Here is a 19686-nt window from a genome sequence, read left to right on the forward strand (position 1 = left end):
TTGTCAGCAAAGAGCATGCTTGAGATTAAATGAGACATAGATAAAATAGAATAAATTAAATATATTTTTTTGCATATTTTTATGTATTATATAATATAGTCAAAATGTGCAAAAAGTGTGAAATTATTAATTGTATTTAGAATACATAAAAGGCAAACTATGAAAAAAGACCAAAGAGTAATACAAAACAAGACAAAGAAGATTATTATTTTATTTTCAAAGACAAAATGATCCTCTCAGAAATATAAAAAATTGTTTTCTAAAAGTCCAGGTGTGCAAAAATGGCCAAAGCTGAGAAAGACCTACATAGCGAGTCCAATGTATATTTTGTTTAATGTTTTCAAATGTCAAAAAAAAAGAAAAAGAAAAGTTGAGCCTGCCAAGAAAAGTTACGTCCTGGCACCCAAGTGCCACTTTTCTTTCATTCATCTCAACCGCATCTGAATGTTTGGTTAAAAGCTGTGAAGTCCTGGCCAAGAAGAAGAGATGAAAAGGGAATGAAAGAGGACAGGAAGAAAGTTTGATGGTGGTGTTTTGACAGTGTTAAACTTTACTCTGAGGCCTCAAATTGCACAGAAAATCTGTCTGTGCTGCTCCAAAACTTTGTTTTCTTTGAATCAATTGAACAATATTTATTAAAAAAAAATTCCACACAATTTCATAATTAACAAATGTCTTTATTTTATATAACTCTTAATATGTACATTTTTACACAACTATTTACAAGTTTATAAACCAATACAGTACAAAATAACTTTTTACAAAAGAAATAGTTTTTTTAACTTATTTGAAAGAATTCTTTGAACCGTTTTAAATTGTTTGTGCATGTCATGCTCTCTGTCAGAAGGCCAGCTTCTCTCTCTCTCACTCTCTCTCTCTCTCGCTCACTCACAAACAGCACAACTTGATCATTCCTGTTCAAAACCAAATGTTGTGTTATGAAAGAAAACAAATCTGATCTCATTTATAACATAATTCTAGTACATTGTGTAGGGTGTGTTCACATTACATCACAGAAACCAACTGAAACTACAGCAACACGAGATCCAAAACACAGGAAACTGTTCGATAGCTGTTCTAGATTTACAAACACTGTTTTATGCACAAACATCAATTCTTTATAAGGTGCAAGGTCAGGGTCAGCTTTAAGATAAATCCTGTGATCTTTGGCTCAAATCAGTACAGTAGAGCAAAGGTCTCTATCAAACACAATATCTAGCCTATTGTTCTCCCTTGTGATCACAATTCCAGTTCTACAGCTGATGGTTACAAGACAAGCTCTCCGGACTTTAAGGTTTGTTCTGAATCACATTGGTAAATAGATTTGTGAAGAATTTTCAGGAAAAATGAGCACATACGGTCTACAAATGTAAAATAAAAAGAGCTGATGGAAAACAGAATTATAGAACGGTAAATACTCATAAAAAAGAGAGAAGGTTCTTCAAAAACACCTTTCTCTGGTCACATCACTCTCACGAACACAAATACAAACACGTCACTCAGAAACTTGCACACCAGCACCAAAACTTCAGTTTGTATAAAAATTCTTCATAGAAAATCTATTTTCAGAGCCGGTAACCAGCACCGGCATTAAAGTCTGTTGTGTCCTAACGGACCAGCGTCCATAAAATCTTCTTATATCAGGCAGGCTCAGTGGAGGAGCAGAAAGATGAGTATAGAGATCAACGTGACGAAACTTGAGACGGGAGACACACGAACACCCGAACTGCCCACGCTCCTCTGCACAACTGGGATCATGGCAATAGGGTCATCTGAAAGTAGAGGAGAAGCACGATGAGTACATTTCGTGACCGTGTAACTTGCGTAAAGTCACTCTAACACCTCGGCTTGAAAAGTAAAAAAATTCCACATCTTTTTCTAAAGCAAATGGACACGCTGCCAAAAGCGAGGAAAAGAAGTTCTCACCTGCTGGAAGCCTGTTTGATGGGTTATGTACTCCTCCAGCAGCATTTACTTCCATTTCATCATCCTTCTCAACTATCTTTTTCTTGTTCTTGGAGCCTAGAACATTAAATGATATAGTTGGACTGTTAGTAAGGCTTTGGTTGTCCTTGTAATCTAGTAAAGATAGCAGAAATGTCTAGTTGGTAATGCGAAGAACTGATTTGACTTACCATGAAGTCCAACAACATCCACCTTCAGTCTCAAACACTCCTGTCCATGATGGTGAAGAGGTTTGGCTGTGGAAAACAGAGTGAAAATTTAGAATTGGAATCTGTAGTACTATATTTGTAAATAATTCAATGTGTTATTAAATGCTAAAACGTTCATTTTGTATTTACGTTGGTTTCATAAGGTTTTGAAATTCATTTTCAATGTAAAGTTTAAATTTAATGGCATATGGTGTAAGTGTACATATAATATTTTCAAAAATTGAAGGAATTAAATTGAATAATTTAAATATGCTTTTAAAAGGTTACAAATATTGTTTCCCAAATATCCTGAATTATTAATGCATAAATATCTTTTAGTTTTTGGGGAGTCACACCACATGACATGATGATGAAGGTCTTCAGGGGTTTTCCTGTTTTTTTTTTTTTCAGCACATTATGTATTTTTTTTCTTCCGACTTGTTGGTCACACAACATGAACTTTGTATGGGTTGATACACACAACATTTTTAATGTTTAATTTTAACACACAAACTTCACATTTTTAGTTTTGCATACTCTCACAAATACAGACGTGGATACTTACAAATATAGTAGTAACTCTCTCCCTGGCGGAACTCCTTGCCCAGAGTGAAGGGAGTGAAGCGCTGGAACTTCTCCGAGAACTTCTCTGGAGCGTGAGGAGCGAAAGGTCTGGAACACTCCCAGCGCAGCTGGTCGAAGGACTGCGGCTTGCAGTTCTCATAGTCCTCCAGCTCCACCATATAGAGCACGTACCGCTCAGCCTCCTGGGATGGGATCTCGCCCCGTGCGTAGTGAGGGCAGATGATGTCTAGGTAGTCATTAATGCGAACATCCACGGTGTAATCATCCCATAGGAAGCTGGAAGACATAATAAAAAAATCCATGAATGGCTGTCAACCTTCAAAACACAGACACACCTCAGGAATAAAATGGCTCAAAAAAGAAACTTGATGTTCACAAACAAACAGAAACAGTGACACGAAACGGCCCCAGGCAAGCGTCATCAGTGCAAAGCAAAAGCGAGAGCTACACCCTGATGCACGTGTGTGAGTGAAGTGTGTTCACCCTTCACCTGCTGCTTTTATTTGGGTGAAACACCCTGTACAATCCCTCTTTTCTTTTTCTTTTCTTTCTACTCTGCATTTTTGTGTCACGTTGGGTGAAGGAGTGTTTAGGGAAATTGTTCAACTGTGTTTTTCTTAAAGTCCTCTATGAAAAGATTTACTTTTAATCCATTTGTCTTACTTGATTTCCAGAAGCATTTTGCTTTGTTTTTTTTTAAAGAATTCTGCTCACTGATTTCACTTTTAGAATAAACTTGAATCTCCCATTTTTATTGAGGGGAACCCCATATAGGGGGTTATTATATATTATATATATATATATATATATATTTTTTTTTTTTTTTACATATTTTATGTTAACATGTTTACTTTGACAGCCCTAAAATACTTTTTGTTACAACTTTTGACTTTGTGTGATCATCACCTCTTCCTTGTTCTCTTGGTAACAGATATGGAGCCGCTTAGACTGACTGACTCTTTGAATTGGCTCTACATGTTTTCACAGCCTCCTCTCTGTCTGTCTCTCCTTTTATTGTCGTCTCATTTGCTTTTCTCATTTTCGTCTGATCTGAGCTTCCCTGCTGCTGTTACCAGATGTACAAATGACAAATCCACAGGCCTTTCAGTATGTTGTGCTTTCTGTGTCTTTGCTTTCATGTTGTCAGTGATTTATTATTGTGAATTTTGTCTCACATTTCTGAATAACGCAACATATCTGAATAAATCACAACGGTTTTTCCTGAATACACTCATCCCCGCTTTGACCATACAATGCCCCTGTTCAAACCACATAAAGTATCTGATTGGCTGATTAGCTTTGTGACTGTTATAAATTATACGACATCACATTTCCATATACCCAATATCATCAAACCCAATCACATTACCATAACATTTACTCACACGGCCCTCACGTGAACCGCCATCAAAACTTACTTTCTCCCTTTTGGCACATGTATTTGTTGTTGTTGCCATCAGGAGCCGTGGTTAAATGACGGACAGACACACAGGCTCCTGACGGGCCCCCTGTTGTCCACTTCAACCCCCTTCATCTCGGTCTCTTTCCCACTGTGCCTCTGCAGTAAGCATTAGCCGACCTGTCTAAACAACCCAGCGGTCTATTCAGACGGGGGGTAAACATACACATCACTGCGCTCATTAGCCCCGCTTAATGCAGAGATTAGAGTCAGTCTCGCACGGCTTCTAATCAGCAGTGTGTTCAAAAGACAGGGTGTACGGCTTGCTAAGCCAGCTGACTTTTCTGTGTGTGGGAAAGCAGTGTTTTTTTATGTGTATTCAATATGCCAATCAACACATCAGAGCTGATGAGACCAAGTAAGGGTGGATGAGATGCTAAATGGTCAAAGTGATTCCAAAACAGAAATCAGTGTGAACGGTTTCGGCGGTTTTAGTTTTTCTTGGGAACTCGACTGTGTGGTTGATTGGCCCGTCTCACTTCCTCTGAGGTCCCTTTGAAGCAGCTGATCTGGAGCTGTTTGAAACCTGGTGCCAAGATCAAGACAACACCACAAATTGGGTGTCATTAACTCATCCCCCATACATCAGCCTAAGGCACGGGTCTAATCTCTTTTTTTTGGGGGGTCACCAAGGTGTTTGCCTTGAGATGCACAATACATTGGTACCATATCGGTTATTGGCTAATATAAAACATTATTATATTGACTAATATACATAAATATTCCCGATGAATGTCATGAAACATCATTATATTTATGTATGGGGTAAATTATTTTATTACTAAACATTAGATCTATTATATTGTTAAATTCTATTATGACAATTATTAATAGAAAGGTTAAATGTAATATATAACAAATTCAGCTAATTTTATATACTGTACATCATGTTGTGATGCCATATATTTTCTTAAAATATAATAATAATCATCAATCAATCAAATTAATTTTTTATTCTGTACATTATAATGCTGTAATGTCAAAATACTCTTATAGCACTTACAATTACTTTAGTTTGTAGTGTTTTATTTTTTATTTATTTTGACAAAATAGTATAGAACATTAATTGGCCATTTATAAGAATATAATTGGATTATCTGTGCATCTCTGAGTTTAATTAAATACTGAAAGGGTCTGGTGGGCCCTCACACTATGATTCCCATGCCTGTCTAATCTCTCTGAGCTGATCCAAGGCCAGCCGCCGATAGCTCAAACAATCCCAGAGCAGCTCTGTTGTGCTTATCCTCCTGGTGAGCGGTCACTTCAAACGCTGCAGTGGCCACTGTTTCCCGTCCTGTGTGACACTTGGCTCTGTGATGGGCCGAGCGTGAGAGTGACGCTGTTGTAAAAGGGGCATTTAAACAGCGCACATTTCAGGGGAGTGTCTGTACCTGCGGCCCCTGGGGGCCACATCACTCATCTGTTTATCACAAGACACAGAGGAGCCTGTGTTTTAAATGTTTGCGTGTGGGCTTAAAGAGTTTGAGTTTAAAGTTGCACTCAGTAATTTGTTTACACAGACTAATTAGGTTGGTCGAATGAGCCGACCTCCACTATGTAGAGCAATTTTAGGCTACTAATATGACTGGAGTCTTCATCTTATGCAAGTGTCAGTCTTTAAAAAAAAACAGTAAAGACTTTTACACTATTACACAAAAAAAATATGTTTCACTTTAAAATAAATTATGTTCTTTTGAACTTCATATTAAAAGAATCCTGTGAAAATGCACGAGTTCCACAAAAATATTAAGCAGCACAACTGTTTCCAATATTGATAATAATAAGAACATTTTCTTGTTCACCAAATCCGCATTAGAATGATTTCTGAAGGATCATGTGACACTGAAGACTGGAGTAATGATGCTGAAAATATATTAAAATAGAAAACAGTTATGTTAAATTGTAATAACTCACAACAGCTGTTTTACTGTATTTGTGGTCAAATAAATGCAGCCATGGTGAGCATAATAGACTTTCAAATACACAAAAAACTACTTTATATGTAAAACTAAAGCTTAACTTGCTTTCAGATACGTGTTTGTCCCCTTTCCCCTCAATAGTTTGTCTGCACTCTCCCTCTTTCACTTTTGGCTGAATGTTTCAAGCTGTCAGGCGGGTCAGTAATGTCAAAGTTCAGGGTCATATTTTTCAGACACACCCTTACACAGTCAGCAGGACACACACACACACTAAGAGACGGAGCTGTGTGCTTCAGAGCAGATGTACTCACTGCCAACTGCACTATGCTCGCTGTCAGCAGTTGACAGACACACACACACAAACACACAAACGGAGGGCTTGGTTACTGAAAACCTGCTGCTTGTCATGACAAGTATTATGATCCTATTTTAGTGGCTTGTTGTCACACTATCAAGTAATAAAACCTGTCTGTTCAAGCGCGTGCACGAAGCTTTCACGCTATTTTTGTCTGTCTGGCTCTCTTTCTCCACTACAAGTATAATACGTCTCAGTCTTACGCCTCCGTCCCGTTAAAGTCTGACAGGTTCAAGGTGCTAAGTCACCACTAAGTCATTTTAACCTCACCGCTCTCTCACTTTCTTTCCGAGCAGTATGTTCTCGTATTGTCCTTCTCGTCGATTACATGCTGGTAATTACCCCAGCCGTAGCGGAACGGGTCGGAATGCCAGCCAGCTAATCCGCTCTTCCAAACCAGGGATTATCACACTGAGCACACGGATCACACCGCTGCTATTCACCAGCACCAGACTTATCCAATACGGCCCGTTTGCGGGGGTTAAAGTGGGGGTGGGGGGTTACAGATACATGTTACAAGTCAAGATGGAGTGGGGGTAGGACTACACAACATTTTTAATGATATATCGCAAATGTGCAAATCATGATATGCATATGACAAAGTCTTGAGCTTACAATGTTTTAATACTTAGAGTTATGAAAAAATAAAGTTTTAGGTCAACAGAGAATAACGATGGTCTCACATACACTCTAGTCTTAAGGGTCCATTTTATTGTGTTAATATGAAGGAATTGTCCATACTGTTTTATCACAGGTGTTTTACCTATATTTTGAATTATGTTCTGCTTTGTGTTGTGTTTTAGGGTTAAAGTAAATGTCTGTAAACTTAACAGATAACGTCCACATTACCAGTACCTTTTCCATTTTTCACATTTTACTTCAGTATCATGCCACTCCGGTACCACTTCTGGAGGTTGTGTGATTATACGGATATGAGGCTATTTCAGTGAAATTCTGTGTGAGTTTAGAGCAGACAACCAAAATTTCACCCTATCCATCACTGTCCTTTTGCTCCACCCCTATCTGTTTATATTATATACCGTATATATCTTTCTATCTTCCACCCACCCCCCCCCCCCCCCCCCCCCCCCCCCCATCTTCTCCACCCTCTTTATTTTCCCATTCTGTTTAAAATCACATTATAAACCTGGGCCTCTTCATTCAGGCTAATTTTTTGGAGAAACATTCCTTTCTTTCTATCTGACCTCTAACCCGTCACCCATCCCCCGTCCTATCTTTCTCAGTCCGTTCCTTACAAAAGCCTGCATTTCCCCCTCCTCCCTTTGTCTTTCACTTTTAAATGGATGCTAATTGCCTGTTGATACACTAGCTTGTTGTTTGGTAGCATACTGTGAGTTTTATTCAAAGTCAGCACCTTTATCACAAAAAAGTACCTGTGAAATAATAAACTGAAAGCAATATAGTCACTGAGAGAAATAAAAATGATCATCAAAGTGATGTAAGCATTCTGTAGGTGGCGACAGTGAGCTGCTGAAGACGCTGAAGGCAAACGCTTGATTTGAAGTAAATAAGTAACACCAGGAAACAAGTTTCTGGTTCTTTTGTTTACATTTGTGAGGTCACACACTTTACTACACCGACAATTACACAATCTAGCACACTACAGACAGAAAAACAGGAAAACTCCAACTCAACAGAGCAGTGAGAATCAAAATAGTAATCAGGGACTGAACAAGATAGACAATGGGGGATGTGTGGGAAAAAAGTGGATGGAAAGATGGAGCAGGGAGGGTATAAGGACATATAAAGAGAAATAGTAAGGAAGTCTGGGCTGGAGATAAGGAGAAGAGAGGAAGAGATCAGAATAAGGGGCTTTAAAAGGGTTCAAATGAGTGGAAAACCCAGCAAGAAATGTAAAAACAGGCCCAGGGTCATTTATATACATAAAAACTTTAACTGGGACATCAGATTATTTCCGCTGATCATTACTTAACCAGTTGAAACCCTAAAATGGAACTCTAATCTGTGGAAAAACACAACAGATCTACGGTTTCGTAATCAATCAACCCCGTTGATGGACATTCTATAATGCGTTGTGGAATTATGGATTATATTTTCCATACACATCCATTTCTGTGTAAATCGGGATTATACAGCACTGGATTACACGGTCTATAAATAGCCTATATACAGTGATTTTTGAGTGAATAGGTCATTCAGCCAGATTACACACATCTACGTATAATCTGAGGCTGAACCGTCCGTTTTACAGATTACAGACCTGCCTACATAGCCGGCTGTTTTTGCGTGCATCTGAGCCAGAAACAAAAAACAGGTGTGTGTGTGTGTGTGTGTGTAAAGAAGATAGATTTACAGCCTGTCTGTGGAATCTGTCTGGATATGAATGCTGATCTGTCTGCTCCCCTCCTCCTCCTCAAGACAACACAGCACTAAATGCTCAGATACAAGTAAAAGATCAAACAAAGTGAATCTGGCGAGGAAGGGATGGACAAAGAGGAAATGGAGTGGACAATGAGTGGACAGCTGAAAGGTCAAGTATAGCAACATGTTTGTTGGAAGGAATCCCAGTCTACTAAATATACCCTAATCGCACATTCCCCCTGCATGCGAGCCAGCAAAACTTTGACGAGGGATCACAAATGCATATGACAACACATATGCGAAAATAAACACATGATTCAGGTCGAGAGTAATGATTTGATGATGCTAACATGACGAGACTGTACACTTCCCCTTCGGCACACTCAGCATGCAAGCGTAGGCATGCGTCGAGCACAAAAACAGACTGTCGAAAACAACGTCCATATGTCAATCCGGACCTGAAAATCCAGTCTCTTCGGGGCGCAGACTCACGCACATACCCGTCAAACCAGAGAATCAGCTCGCCAAAGGCCACGTGCAGAAGATTAAATCATTACTGTTCACTCACACCCATTCAGCAAAAACATTGTGTGTTTGTGTTTGTTTGCGTATACAAACGCTTTTACGCAACAGGCAGAACTAGATGATCACGCCAATTAATATTTAACACCTATCTGGCATTGATTAGCCTGACTAGTGCACTTGCATACTAACTGATTGAGTTTCACAGACTGATTGAACAATCACTGGCTTTGATGGAAGTCGTTAAAAGGAAAGAAAAGCAAAAGGAAAACCCGAAAACCTGATAAAATGGCAGTTGTTTCTTTTTTCTTAGAATGTAAGATTAATGAGAAAGATTTAACTTGGAGAAAGATGTAGTGAAAACACAGTTCCCACCACACCTGCCAGATTATGACTAGCTCAAGAAGGGATTATATTTACAATTCCAGTTTTGATGTGTGGGTGTTTGTTTCTAACATTTTTCAATGTTAATAGAGTGACATTGCCATGGTCTCTGTGTATGTGTGCAAGAATGAGAGCTTTAAAAGTAGAGATCCGCACAGATTTTTAATGTAGAGATTTTCTGAGGGCTTAGCGTTTCGTTATTACAAATTTTCTTGTTGTGCTTACGCAACCCTTTCCGTGGATGTGGTCCATGTCGGGATTAGGGACCGGACAACGCACCAGACTGCTGCCACATAATCCCCCCCACCTCTTTTTCTCCATCTCCATAGAAGTCTGACTCAAATTACCAATACTTCTTTTTTATACCCAGATCCAAGCAGCTCCTATTACTCCATCCCTGTCTCTTCCACCTTATTCTTTTCACAGCAGGTCCTAAAAAGAGTTTGGTCTCTATTACATGATTTCTTGAAGCTATCCCTCCTTCTGTCTGTGTTCAGGAACAGCTGCTGCTTCTCTCTCGACCTCTCTCTGCTGGCTGATATTGAGCCAGGCTCTTCTGAGACTGTGTCTGGTTAAGGCTGGTACACTCATGTTGCGCAACTACGACATTGATAAATTGCTCACTGAAAGCCGACTGAATCACAACAGTCGGTGTGAATCACCTGTGACATCATGAAAACTTCCAATCGGATCATGACCATGAGCACGGATTCAGTTCTGTTATCACCAGTTAACTTTTATGACAACAGGCTTATCATGGTGTACGTGAAAAATCCAGGTGAAACAAGTCAAAGTTAATGAGAAGCGGGAAAAAAGATGCCAGCACATGCGGTCAAAGGTTCTGTTTTATGGCCTACAAGCTTCTGATTTTCTTCACAAAAACCCATTTTCTTGTTCTTGAGTTTCTTGCTAAAAGCCTAATAAATCGCTCTGATTGTCGTCATTCGTATCTCTGGAAAGTGCCTGATGACCTGTCCTTCTTCACTACGAGGAGAGATTACAAATGCAATCATTTGATGAAACACACATCAAAGTGCTGTAACGGTGTAATCTGTAACAGTAACATATTAATACCATACTAAGAGTAACAAGATACCTCTCATAAAAAGTGCAAGCTACTAGATATATTAGTCCAGTGTGCTCATGTCTGTTTATTTAATGGTTTGTGTATCTGTACAAATTTGGCTAGATTTACAACAACAACAAATTTTTTTTTGCTGTACATCTACAGGTTTGTGTGAGGGATAAAGTATGGTAAATATCATCTAGTAGGACACCCTGTCAATAAAATGCCCACACAAATAGTAAAACTAACATGTGTGCATGTATATTTAGGCTGATCTGTCTGTCCATCTGTCTGGTTTCTTTCCATGTACTTCTCTGCCCAGCTGCTGTCTCTTATACAGTAATTATCATGTCATTCACTAACGCATGTTAAAGGTTGTTAGAGACTAGAGGCAGAGATAATAATCAAAGCAATGAAGTGTGTGATAACTAACCTGAAAGCGTAAACAACTTGAACTAACATAACTTGCAAGCCAGCCAGACAGGGTTAAAAGAGTTATGCGTTTCATTAATCTAAACACAGAATGAAAACAGTTGGAGCAAATAACGAGAAACTGCAACAAAACACACCAGATAAGATGCCGCTAACGGTTTGTGAAACTACTGTTAAGTAGCCTACATATAGCCATATATATATATATATATATATATATATATATATATATATATATATATATATATATATATATATATATACATATATATAATTCATTTAATAATACGGCGTACTTTATGGCTATAGTTTACATAGGCTCCAAGCTTTTACAACTTGTGATAGCTAAGCTATACAGAGATTTCAGATATCACAGAAGAATACTAACAAGAACAACATCATATAAAGGGGAAAAAATTATTTACATAAAGGTGGAAAACAGCGGAGAGGTTTCACACAAATAAAGGAGCATGCAGTAAAATACTTACTTTGCGTTCGAGCTGTTCCAGTAAACACTGTGTCGCTCGGCAGACGCGTACCAGGCGCTGACGCTCACCGCAACACACACCAGACACAGAAAATCCATTGAGTCCGGGATTTAATGCTCTTCAGAGGAATACGAGTGCAAAGGATTGTTTTGCACGTTGAAGATGAAAATATAAATTTCACTACTGCAGTGCAAGAAACGTTGAAACACTGTTGATTCGGTTTACTTGAATAACAGGTTTGTATATGAGTCTCTAACAGACACAGTCGCCGTAAAGCCTGAATAAATGTGCGCTCAGTCCTCTTTATCAACAAGCTACATAAGCCACGCCTTCAAGTGCAAGCAACCAATGAAAACAATGACGCTTTTTATGTCGACACGCCTCTACGCACAGGCTGTCAATTGAAATGAACAGATTATGACAATTACTGTAAATCAGTGTTTTAGTATCATTTATACACTATAGTTTTAATTGAAAGCCTATTTTGATTTGATTTTTAGTCATTTTGTGCTTTGTCTTTTTTAACCAGTTTTTTTGTTCAGCTTTAGTTTATTTATTTCCAGTTAGTAATTTAGAGCTTTAACTGATTGTCAAGGCAACATTATATATATTATAATAGTATGTGTGTGTGTGTGTGTGTTATTTCAGCTTTATTTCAGTTGACCAAAATATTTCTAATAATAATAATAACTGTAATAACAATAATAATTTTTAAATATTAAAATTTAGTTGTCTGACTGTCTCTAACTGACGTCCTTTATATGCATATACCTAAACTTTTTATATTATAAGTAAATATACAAGTATTTGTTTTTATTATAAAGTAACCCAATTTCTTATTTTGTTCATTGTTTTATATTGGTCATTTTACATTTATTTATTTTTATTTATAATATTTTTAATCTATATACCTTTTTTCAGGGTTTTCTGAATACACGCCTGAAATGGCTATATTTCTGTATAGTGTACCTGCTGGATATAACACTGTTCCGCATTAATCAGTATGACAGCAAGTTGAGTAATTTACCGTGGGCAGTCTTTTTATGAAATATTACATTTGGAAACATTGCGATTCATTGTGTAGAATAACAAACAAAGCAGGTTTGTCCTGGGTATCAATAAAAAAAAACTGTAATCCCGAAAATCCCCTTTTACACCTGATAATGTTATTATGACATCCGCACTACAGTCATCAGGGCTTTTCCCCCTCATCCCACCTCCACAGGAGGGTACCTCTAATCCAGGCCTTGATACTCATCCTAGGGTCACAGTGAAAGCAATTATCCTCTCTTTTGTCCAGGTCTTTTTGACTTGAGGGTATAAGGTGAGCCGGGTGGAAAGCGTGTCTACCTGCGGACTATTTTGGGCTGGGCTAGGCAGGGCTAGGCAGGCTCGTACATGCTCCATTTTGTTGAAAGCTTCAGTTTGGGACGATTAGTCAAAGCTGAGTGTATATGAGTGAGGGTGCTTTTCCGTCTGCTTAGAGAGCAATGCGTCACCTTCGCCCAGGTGAACAAGGACATTATGGATATACAGTTTTTATTCAGTCTGAGAGTTGCAGAATAAAGTATGCTTATGAGCTCCATCGGCGTAGGAGGTAGAGCTCGGAGTAAATGTTGAGGAACAGATCTACCCACAGCAGGCTTCCCTTTACAGTCGGGCTTGGCATCGAGCACTGAGCCCTATCACAGTCTAGGACAGAAGCTGAAATTCCTCTCAGTCTTATTCTCTCACTCTTTTCTTTGCTCTAGTACACACTGTCTTTTTTGTTCTCTCACTTCCCTCCTACACAGTAGCCGATGTTGTCTATAAAGTGTGGATAGATCTGTGTAAGACTGTTTAGCATTTGTTGGGCCATACTGTCCACTTGTGTGTGTGTGTGTGTGTGTGCGAATGAATGTGAATGGGCAGTTGTCCAGCGTTCAGAGCAGTGGCTGAACAAAGGCCGCATTTGAATAACGGACTGCAGCTTTACAAAGCGATCAAGGTGTAAACGACTTCACCATTCAGCCTGGAAACCCTGCATCCAGTACAACACAAATTCTCTAATGTCCTGTTAATGTTATAGTATGCAAAAGTGCTCCTTCATTGTTATTGCAGCATTCAGCCAAAGTGACCATTTCAATGGCCCTCGGGGTCATTTAGCGAGGGCAACTTTGAGGTAACTGCTTGCAGGATATCCCAACAAAGCATTCATGATGAAAAATGAGAAGAAGGATCATTTAAACAGCACTTCATAAGGTGTTGTTATTAGAGTTAATTTAGCGTTTAAGCTGTCAAGTTGCTAATGCATATCCTCATGGGCTCAGGAGATCTCGTCCGTGCAACAAAGAAATGTATTCCCAGCTTTGATTAGCTTCTAACTTCAGATGGGAATGATGAAACATCTCATGAAAAATGTATTTATTCCTCATTGTGAAACAAGCCCATAGCTTAGTTATCCTGAGCTGAATGTGTCTCCATGGAACACTTACTTTGTTTGTTAGTTGCCTGACATGCAAAATTACCGCCATAATTATGCAACAAAAGAACTGGCAACAATAATAACATTGACAAACTTTGGTCGACCTTTACATGCTTCAAGCTGTGTCTGCCCTTTGGGCACCAGCAGAAACCATTTATATGTAATGTTTTGGTTTCTATGCCTCACCTGAGTCAATAATTACTAGATATAATTACTTTTTTGTTAATAGCGTGTAACACTTGCTCCTAAAATGGAGAAATGTTTGTGAGTGGGTGGGTTAATGATGATCAAATATGGAAAAGATAGTTATGTGGTTAATATGATAAAAGGTGAAGATGGGTGTAAAAGCCGTTGAGGGTTGGGTTGGAAATGGGAGTGTTTTGTTGCGTTATACAGAGAACCTGCTATTGCGAAACACTGAGAGGGAGAGATGAAAAGATGGAAAGAGAAAAACGGAGAGAAATGGAGAGCAAAATAGATTTACTTTGGAAGTTGCATAATATAAATGAACAAAAGTGATGGATGACCTGGAGAACGGAGTAGGTGTTCATGTAGGAGAAAATCAACAGAAAACTAAATAATCAAGAGTGCAAAAATAGAGAAAAGGAAAAAGCCTGGCACTCCCCATATAGGGTCATCAAGCAGTTCTATATTACTAACAGTACAATATTAAATATTATTACAATAAAAAAAAAAAAAAAAGTATTGTAAAGTGTGACTTATTTCTTGTAATTGCAAAGCTGATATTTCAGCATCATTACTGCAGTCTTCAGTGTCACATGATCCTTCAGAAATCATTCTGATTTGCTGCTCAACAAACATTCCTTATTATTATTATTATTTATAATTGTTGAAAACAGTTGTGCTGCTAAATATTTTTGTGGTAACCATAATTTTTTAAGGATTGTTTTATGAATATAAAGTTCATTAGAACAGAATTTATTTAAAATATTTTGTAGCAATATAAATGTCTTACTGTCACTTTTGATAAATTTAATGCAGCCTCACCGAATCTTTAAGAAAACTTTTGAATATATTCCTTTTTTGAATGAAAAAAAAAATCAAATTAAATACTTTTGCACTTTAATTTAACCTATTAATTTTGTACATTTGCATATATATATTCTCTGTTTCTGTCTGTGTATTTAAATTTAGCATTTCTTAATAATTTTGCACTTTATTTTCTAGAATACAAATCATGTTAATAACATGACAGTTGGTGCAAAATCCTTAATTAAAAAAAAAAAAAAATTGAATGAAAGAGATCTTTTTTAAAATCCAACAAATTCCAGTTTTACAGATTTTCAACGTTATCTCAGACTTTTGGTCTTCAATGAATGTATGAGAATATTTCTTCATTGATTCATGCATGTGGACACATGTACTGAGAAACTATTTTAAAAAATGAATCTGGCAAGCTGTATTGAAATCAAAGCCTGTTTTCTATGACCTCCATCTGAGGTCATCAATTAGAAACGCAGCAGTCTGACCCCATGGCACACATACACACTTCTGTCGCCCTATTTAACTCCCTGCTTGGTCTCATTGCGGCACACTCCAACAAGCTGTTCTCTTTTTGCGGAGACAATGGGATGATCCCTCATTAGCATACAGGTGGTCTGCATTGTGGACCCGGCTCTGGTTGAAGGCACACTCTTATACAATGGAGCTCCTGTTACTCTACAGGGGACCACAAATGCGTTCAAAAGCTGATGTTCACACATACTCGCACACTTCTGTTTCAACTCTTAAACACAGGCCAATTATTAACTGAACTATTCTCTGCACAGATATTCAGTCATTTTCTCTACCTCTTCCTAATCATTTCTCTCTGTCTTTTATCCATGTGTCCTTTCTTTGGTTCTTGAAGCACTCTTAATGTTTTCCACCTCATTCTTTTCATGACCCATTACTGTCCTCAAGCTTGTTTAAGCCATTGATCATTTTACATGTTCTTTTCAACCATATATTTACTCTCTTATGCTTGAACTTTTCTTCTCTTCTAATGAAAAGAAAGATTTGTTTTTGATCTAATTTTACACATCTAATTTTATACACTTATTTATTTATATAAAGTTGCACAATTATTGTAGGTAAAAGGGTTTTGCATTCACAGACTAACTCAGGAGATCATTTGCTTTAAACTGAAAATGTGATCATCACCCCTTTATGTCATTTGCAACTCGTATGAAGAAATGCATGGAGATTACAAAAATGATCTGGAGCCATCCCATTTTACATTTAGGCTATATCATGAACTTAAGTTTTTTTTCTTGTCATAATAATTTTTTAGGGGGCAACAATGGCAGTCCTGCCTCACATGGTGCCCCATCAAAAAAGGCACAACACTTTTTGCTTATTAATTCAAAGTCTGCTTTGGTGATCTCTATTTTTCTGGACCATTCTTGTCTAGTTAAGCATGTTTCTCTTGCTCACTCTCAGCTTGCACAAAGCCTCTCTAAATTTAGAGGTGGTCAGAAGGCTTAGTGTTATGATTATGAATTTTCTTGTTTTGGTTATACAAGCTCAAGCTTTATCATGAAAGTGGACCATGTCAGGATTAAAAGCAGCAGATAAAAGACTGGTCTATATGCAAGACGGCTGCCAAAGTTTCTCTTTATTTCTCTCTCTTTCTTCTTCACCACCTCCTCCAACACACACACACACACACACACACACACACACACACACACACGCATGCACATACACACACCACCACCACCAATTATCATCCATATCTAATCTTGTGTTTTCCCCCCTTGCTTCATCAGGTGTCGTCTGTCTTTCCTCATTCTGTTCTTACTGAGCAGTTATTTTGCTTCTGTTTCCTGTATTTCTTCAATTACACTCACATGAACACACTAAGACTTGTGGGGAAGGTTCTTAAACCATTTTATATATATATATATATGTATATGTATATGTGTACATATATATATATATATATATATATATATATATATAAGCTAAACAGTTGATTTGTAAATGTTAGACTGTAAAATTGTAAAAAAAAACAAAAAAAAACTACCGTTTAAACAAGAATATTGCATGTCCAGTCCCACATTTCTTTCCAGCAAAAGTCTGAACAACCACAACTTACACAGTTTTAGGAGCCAATATGATAAGAATAAAAAAGCAATGTTCAGAAAAGGAATATTCATTGTAATTTTTCTAAATTTAAGCTATAACACTTTATAAGGAATAACAACTCCTAAATAGACAAAATACTCATTGACTGCTGCTTTGTTCAGTATAGCAGCACATAATACAAATCTTTCACATTAACAATTCTCTGGCTGACTGATTTGTGAAACTGGGTGACTAGAGAAACACAGATCACTGGCTGTGCTGTTGTCATGACATTCTTGTTTCTGTCGGCTGCGCATGAGAATAAACAAGCGGCTGATACGCTAAACTGAGAATTGTTCATGTGGTTGTGATTCCTCTCTAAACAGATATATATGAGATGCTGTATGTGAAGAAAATCTGTATGTTTATAATAATATGTCTCATTTACACTACAGTTCAAAAGTTTGGGGTTGGTAAGATTTTTTAATGAAGTCTCTTATGCTTACAAAGGCTGCATTTATTTGTTCAAAACTACAGAAAAACTGTAAAATATTATTACAATTTAATATAGGCCCTAACTGTTTTCTATATTTATGTGTAATTTATTCCTGTGATGGCAAAGCTGAATTTTCAGCATCATTAGTCTTCAGTGTCACATGATCCTTCAGAAATCATTCTAATATGCTGATTTGCTTCTCAATGAAAACTTTCTTATTATTATTAATGTTGAAAACAGTTGTGCTGCCTAATGTTGTTGTGGAAACCTGTCAGGATTATGTTCTGTTTAGTTTTAATTCCATTTTTTTTTCTTGTGACTGTTTTGCCTGTGTTCTCCATTCATTTGTTTCCATAGTTACCAATGAGTTTATTGATTAGTCCCACCTGTCTCTTGTTCAATTCCTCACTATCCCTGAGTATTTCTATTCCTCATTTGATTTGGTTCTTTGTTTTGCATTGCATCACTGTTATGTGATCCTCAGACAGCGTGGATTATCTTCATTGTGTTGTGTTTATTAAAAAGAAGTAGAGCAAAAGATCCCTCTCCTCTTCATTTGTTTACCCAACTCAACTAACCATGATACTTTTTTCAGGATTCTTTTATGAACAGAGGGTTCAGTAGAACAGCATTTATTAAAAAAAAGTAACATTGTAAATGTATTCAATGTCACTTTTGAAAAGATGGCCAGATACGTGAAAAAGTCTGCTGCATTACGCCACCAAGACTCACTTAAACTCAACATTTTCTTTCAGTCTTCTGTCCTCAGGTCTCTTTGTCTCAGCAACTCAATTCATCAGCAGTGAAAGACACATATTCAAGGATCCCAGATGGGCTGATTTTATTGTGGAGGCGAGACACGACGGGTGACAATTTACACACTCATGATCACACATCACTGTATGTGTATATTTGGCTTTCTGAGATGTTCAAACACAAGAACAGAGGATATAACAGGAACAAAAAGGCAGACAGAGGGATGCTGGATCATCCTCTGAGCTGAACTGTAGTCATTGTTTAGAGAACCATCACCATGACACAACTGCATACACAATGACACACTTTTTTTAAAACCATAAATGCTTTTTATTGTGTATCTGCATTAAAATAGAAGTAGCACTGTCATACGGTCAGCATTACTGGAAAGCATGCTGAATAGAAATGTGAATTAGAAATTATTATGTTCTAGGTTTGTTTTTCGTGGCACAACAGATGCTTCGTAGCTTTGTGTATTCAGGCATCACAAATCTTCCTTAAAACTTGAATTAATAATAATTAAATAATAATTATTTACATAACATTTATGCATTTAGCGACATTAAGGATACATTGGTATTGCATGGAGCTATAGCATCAAGTTTGATTCTCACAGCACAATTACTATTAAATACACTAAGCATCTGCCAAATGCAAACATCTCGATGTACTTCCTGCTTTAAGTGCAGTTGCAGATGCTGAGCTGAACTGTAAGTGAGGTGTTAAATGACGAAGGCTGATTTAAATTCATGAGGTCGTGACCTGGTGGAGCTTTACACTTCAAACATGTAGTGGGCTTACATGTCTGTGTGACTGGTGTGTTCATGAACATGTGGATCATAAAAATACACACATTCCATAACAGTTGTAACATGAGAGTATATTCTGTAAATACATGCTCCAGAATGTTTGTGCATATGCTGCACAAATCATTCCACTTTAATCCGTTGAATTTAAAAGACCTATCATTTAGGACGGTCAAAATGTTTAATCATGATTAATCATTTTAAAAGGAAAACACTCAGTTCCTTTTAAATAAAAGAAAACAAAATAATGGGCCTTTGTATAATTAATAGGTTCGGGAATTTGTGTGGGTGACAAATAGCGCAAATTTATGCAGTGCTCTTTACTCATCTCACAACAGTCTCTGCATTTGTCCAATTTGTACAAGTCCAATTGAAATGCAAAAAATGAA

At 37.4% G+C, this 19686-nt stretch overlaps 1 protein-coding gene across 1 annotated transcript; it reads right to left on the bottom strand.

The window, feature by feature from the left end:
- Positions 1–656: 656 nt before the first annotated feature.
- On the bottom strand, positions 657–11995 carry efna1b (ephrin-A1b). Its single transcript, XM_056267751.1, has 5 exons — positions 11707–11995; positions 2719–3014; positions 2136–2201; positions 1927–2022; positions 657–1772 (listed from the first exon to the last, which is right to left on the bottom strand). Exons 1-5 carry the CDS (start codon positions 11802–11804, stop codon positions 1651–1653), a joined length of 678 nt encoding a protein of 225 aa, XP_056123726.1. The 5' UTR covers positions 11805–11995; the 3' UTR covers positions 657–1650.
- Positions 11996–19686: the final 7691 nt, after the last annotated feature.

This window comes from Rhinichthys klamathensis, unplaced genomic scaffold (genome assembly GCF_029890125.1).
Source record: "Rhinichthys klamathensis goyatoka isolate OS25496 unplaced genomic scaffold, OSU_Roscu_1.1 h1tg000262l_1, whole genome shotgun sequence".
NCBI lineage: Eukaryota > Metazoa > Chordata > Actinopteri > Cypriniformes > Leuciscidae > Rhinichthys > Rhinichthys klamathensis.

Coding starts and splice junctions, on each gene's coding strand:
- efna1b (XM_056267751.1), bottom strand. CDS start 11,804: ATGGATTTTCTGTGTCTGGTGTGTGTTGCGGTGAGCGTCAGCGCCTGG. Junction 2,202..2,718: donor AGAGAGTTACTACTATATTT/GTAAGTATCCAC, acceptor TGTTTTCCACAG/CCAAACCTCTTCACCATCAT. Junction 2,023..2,135: donor GGATGTTGTTGGACTTCATG/GTAAGTCAAATC, acceptor TTAATGTTCTAG/GCTCCAAGAACAAGAAAAAG.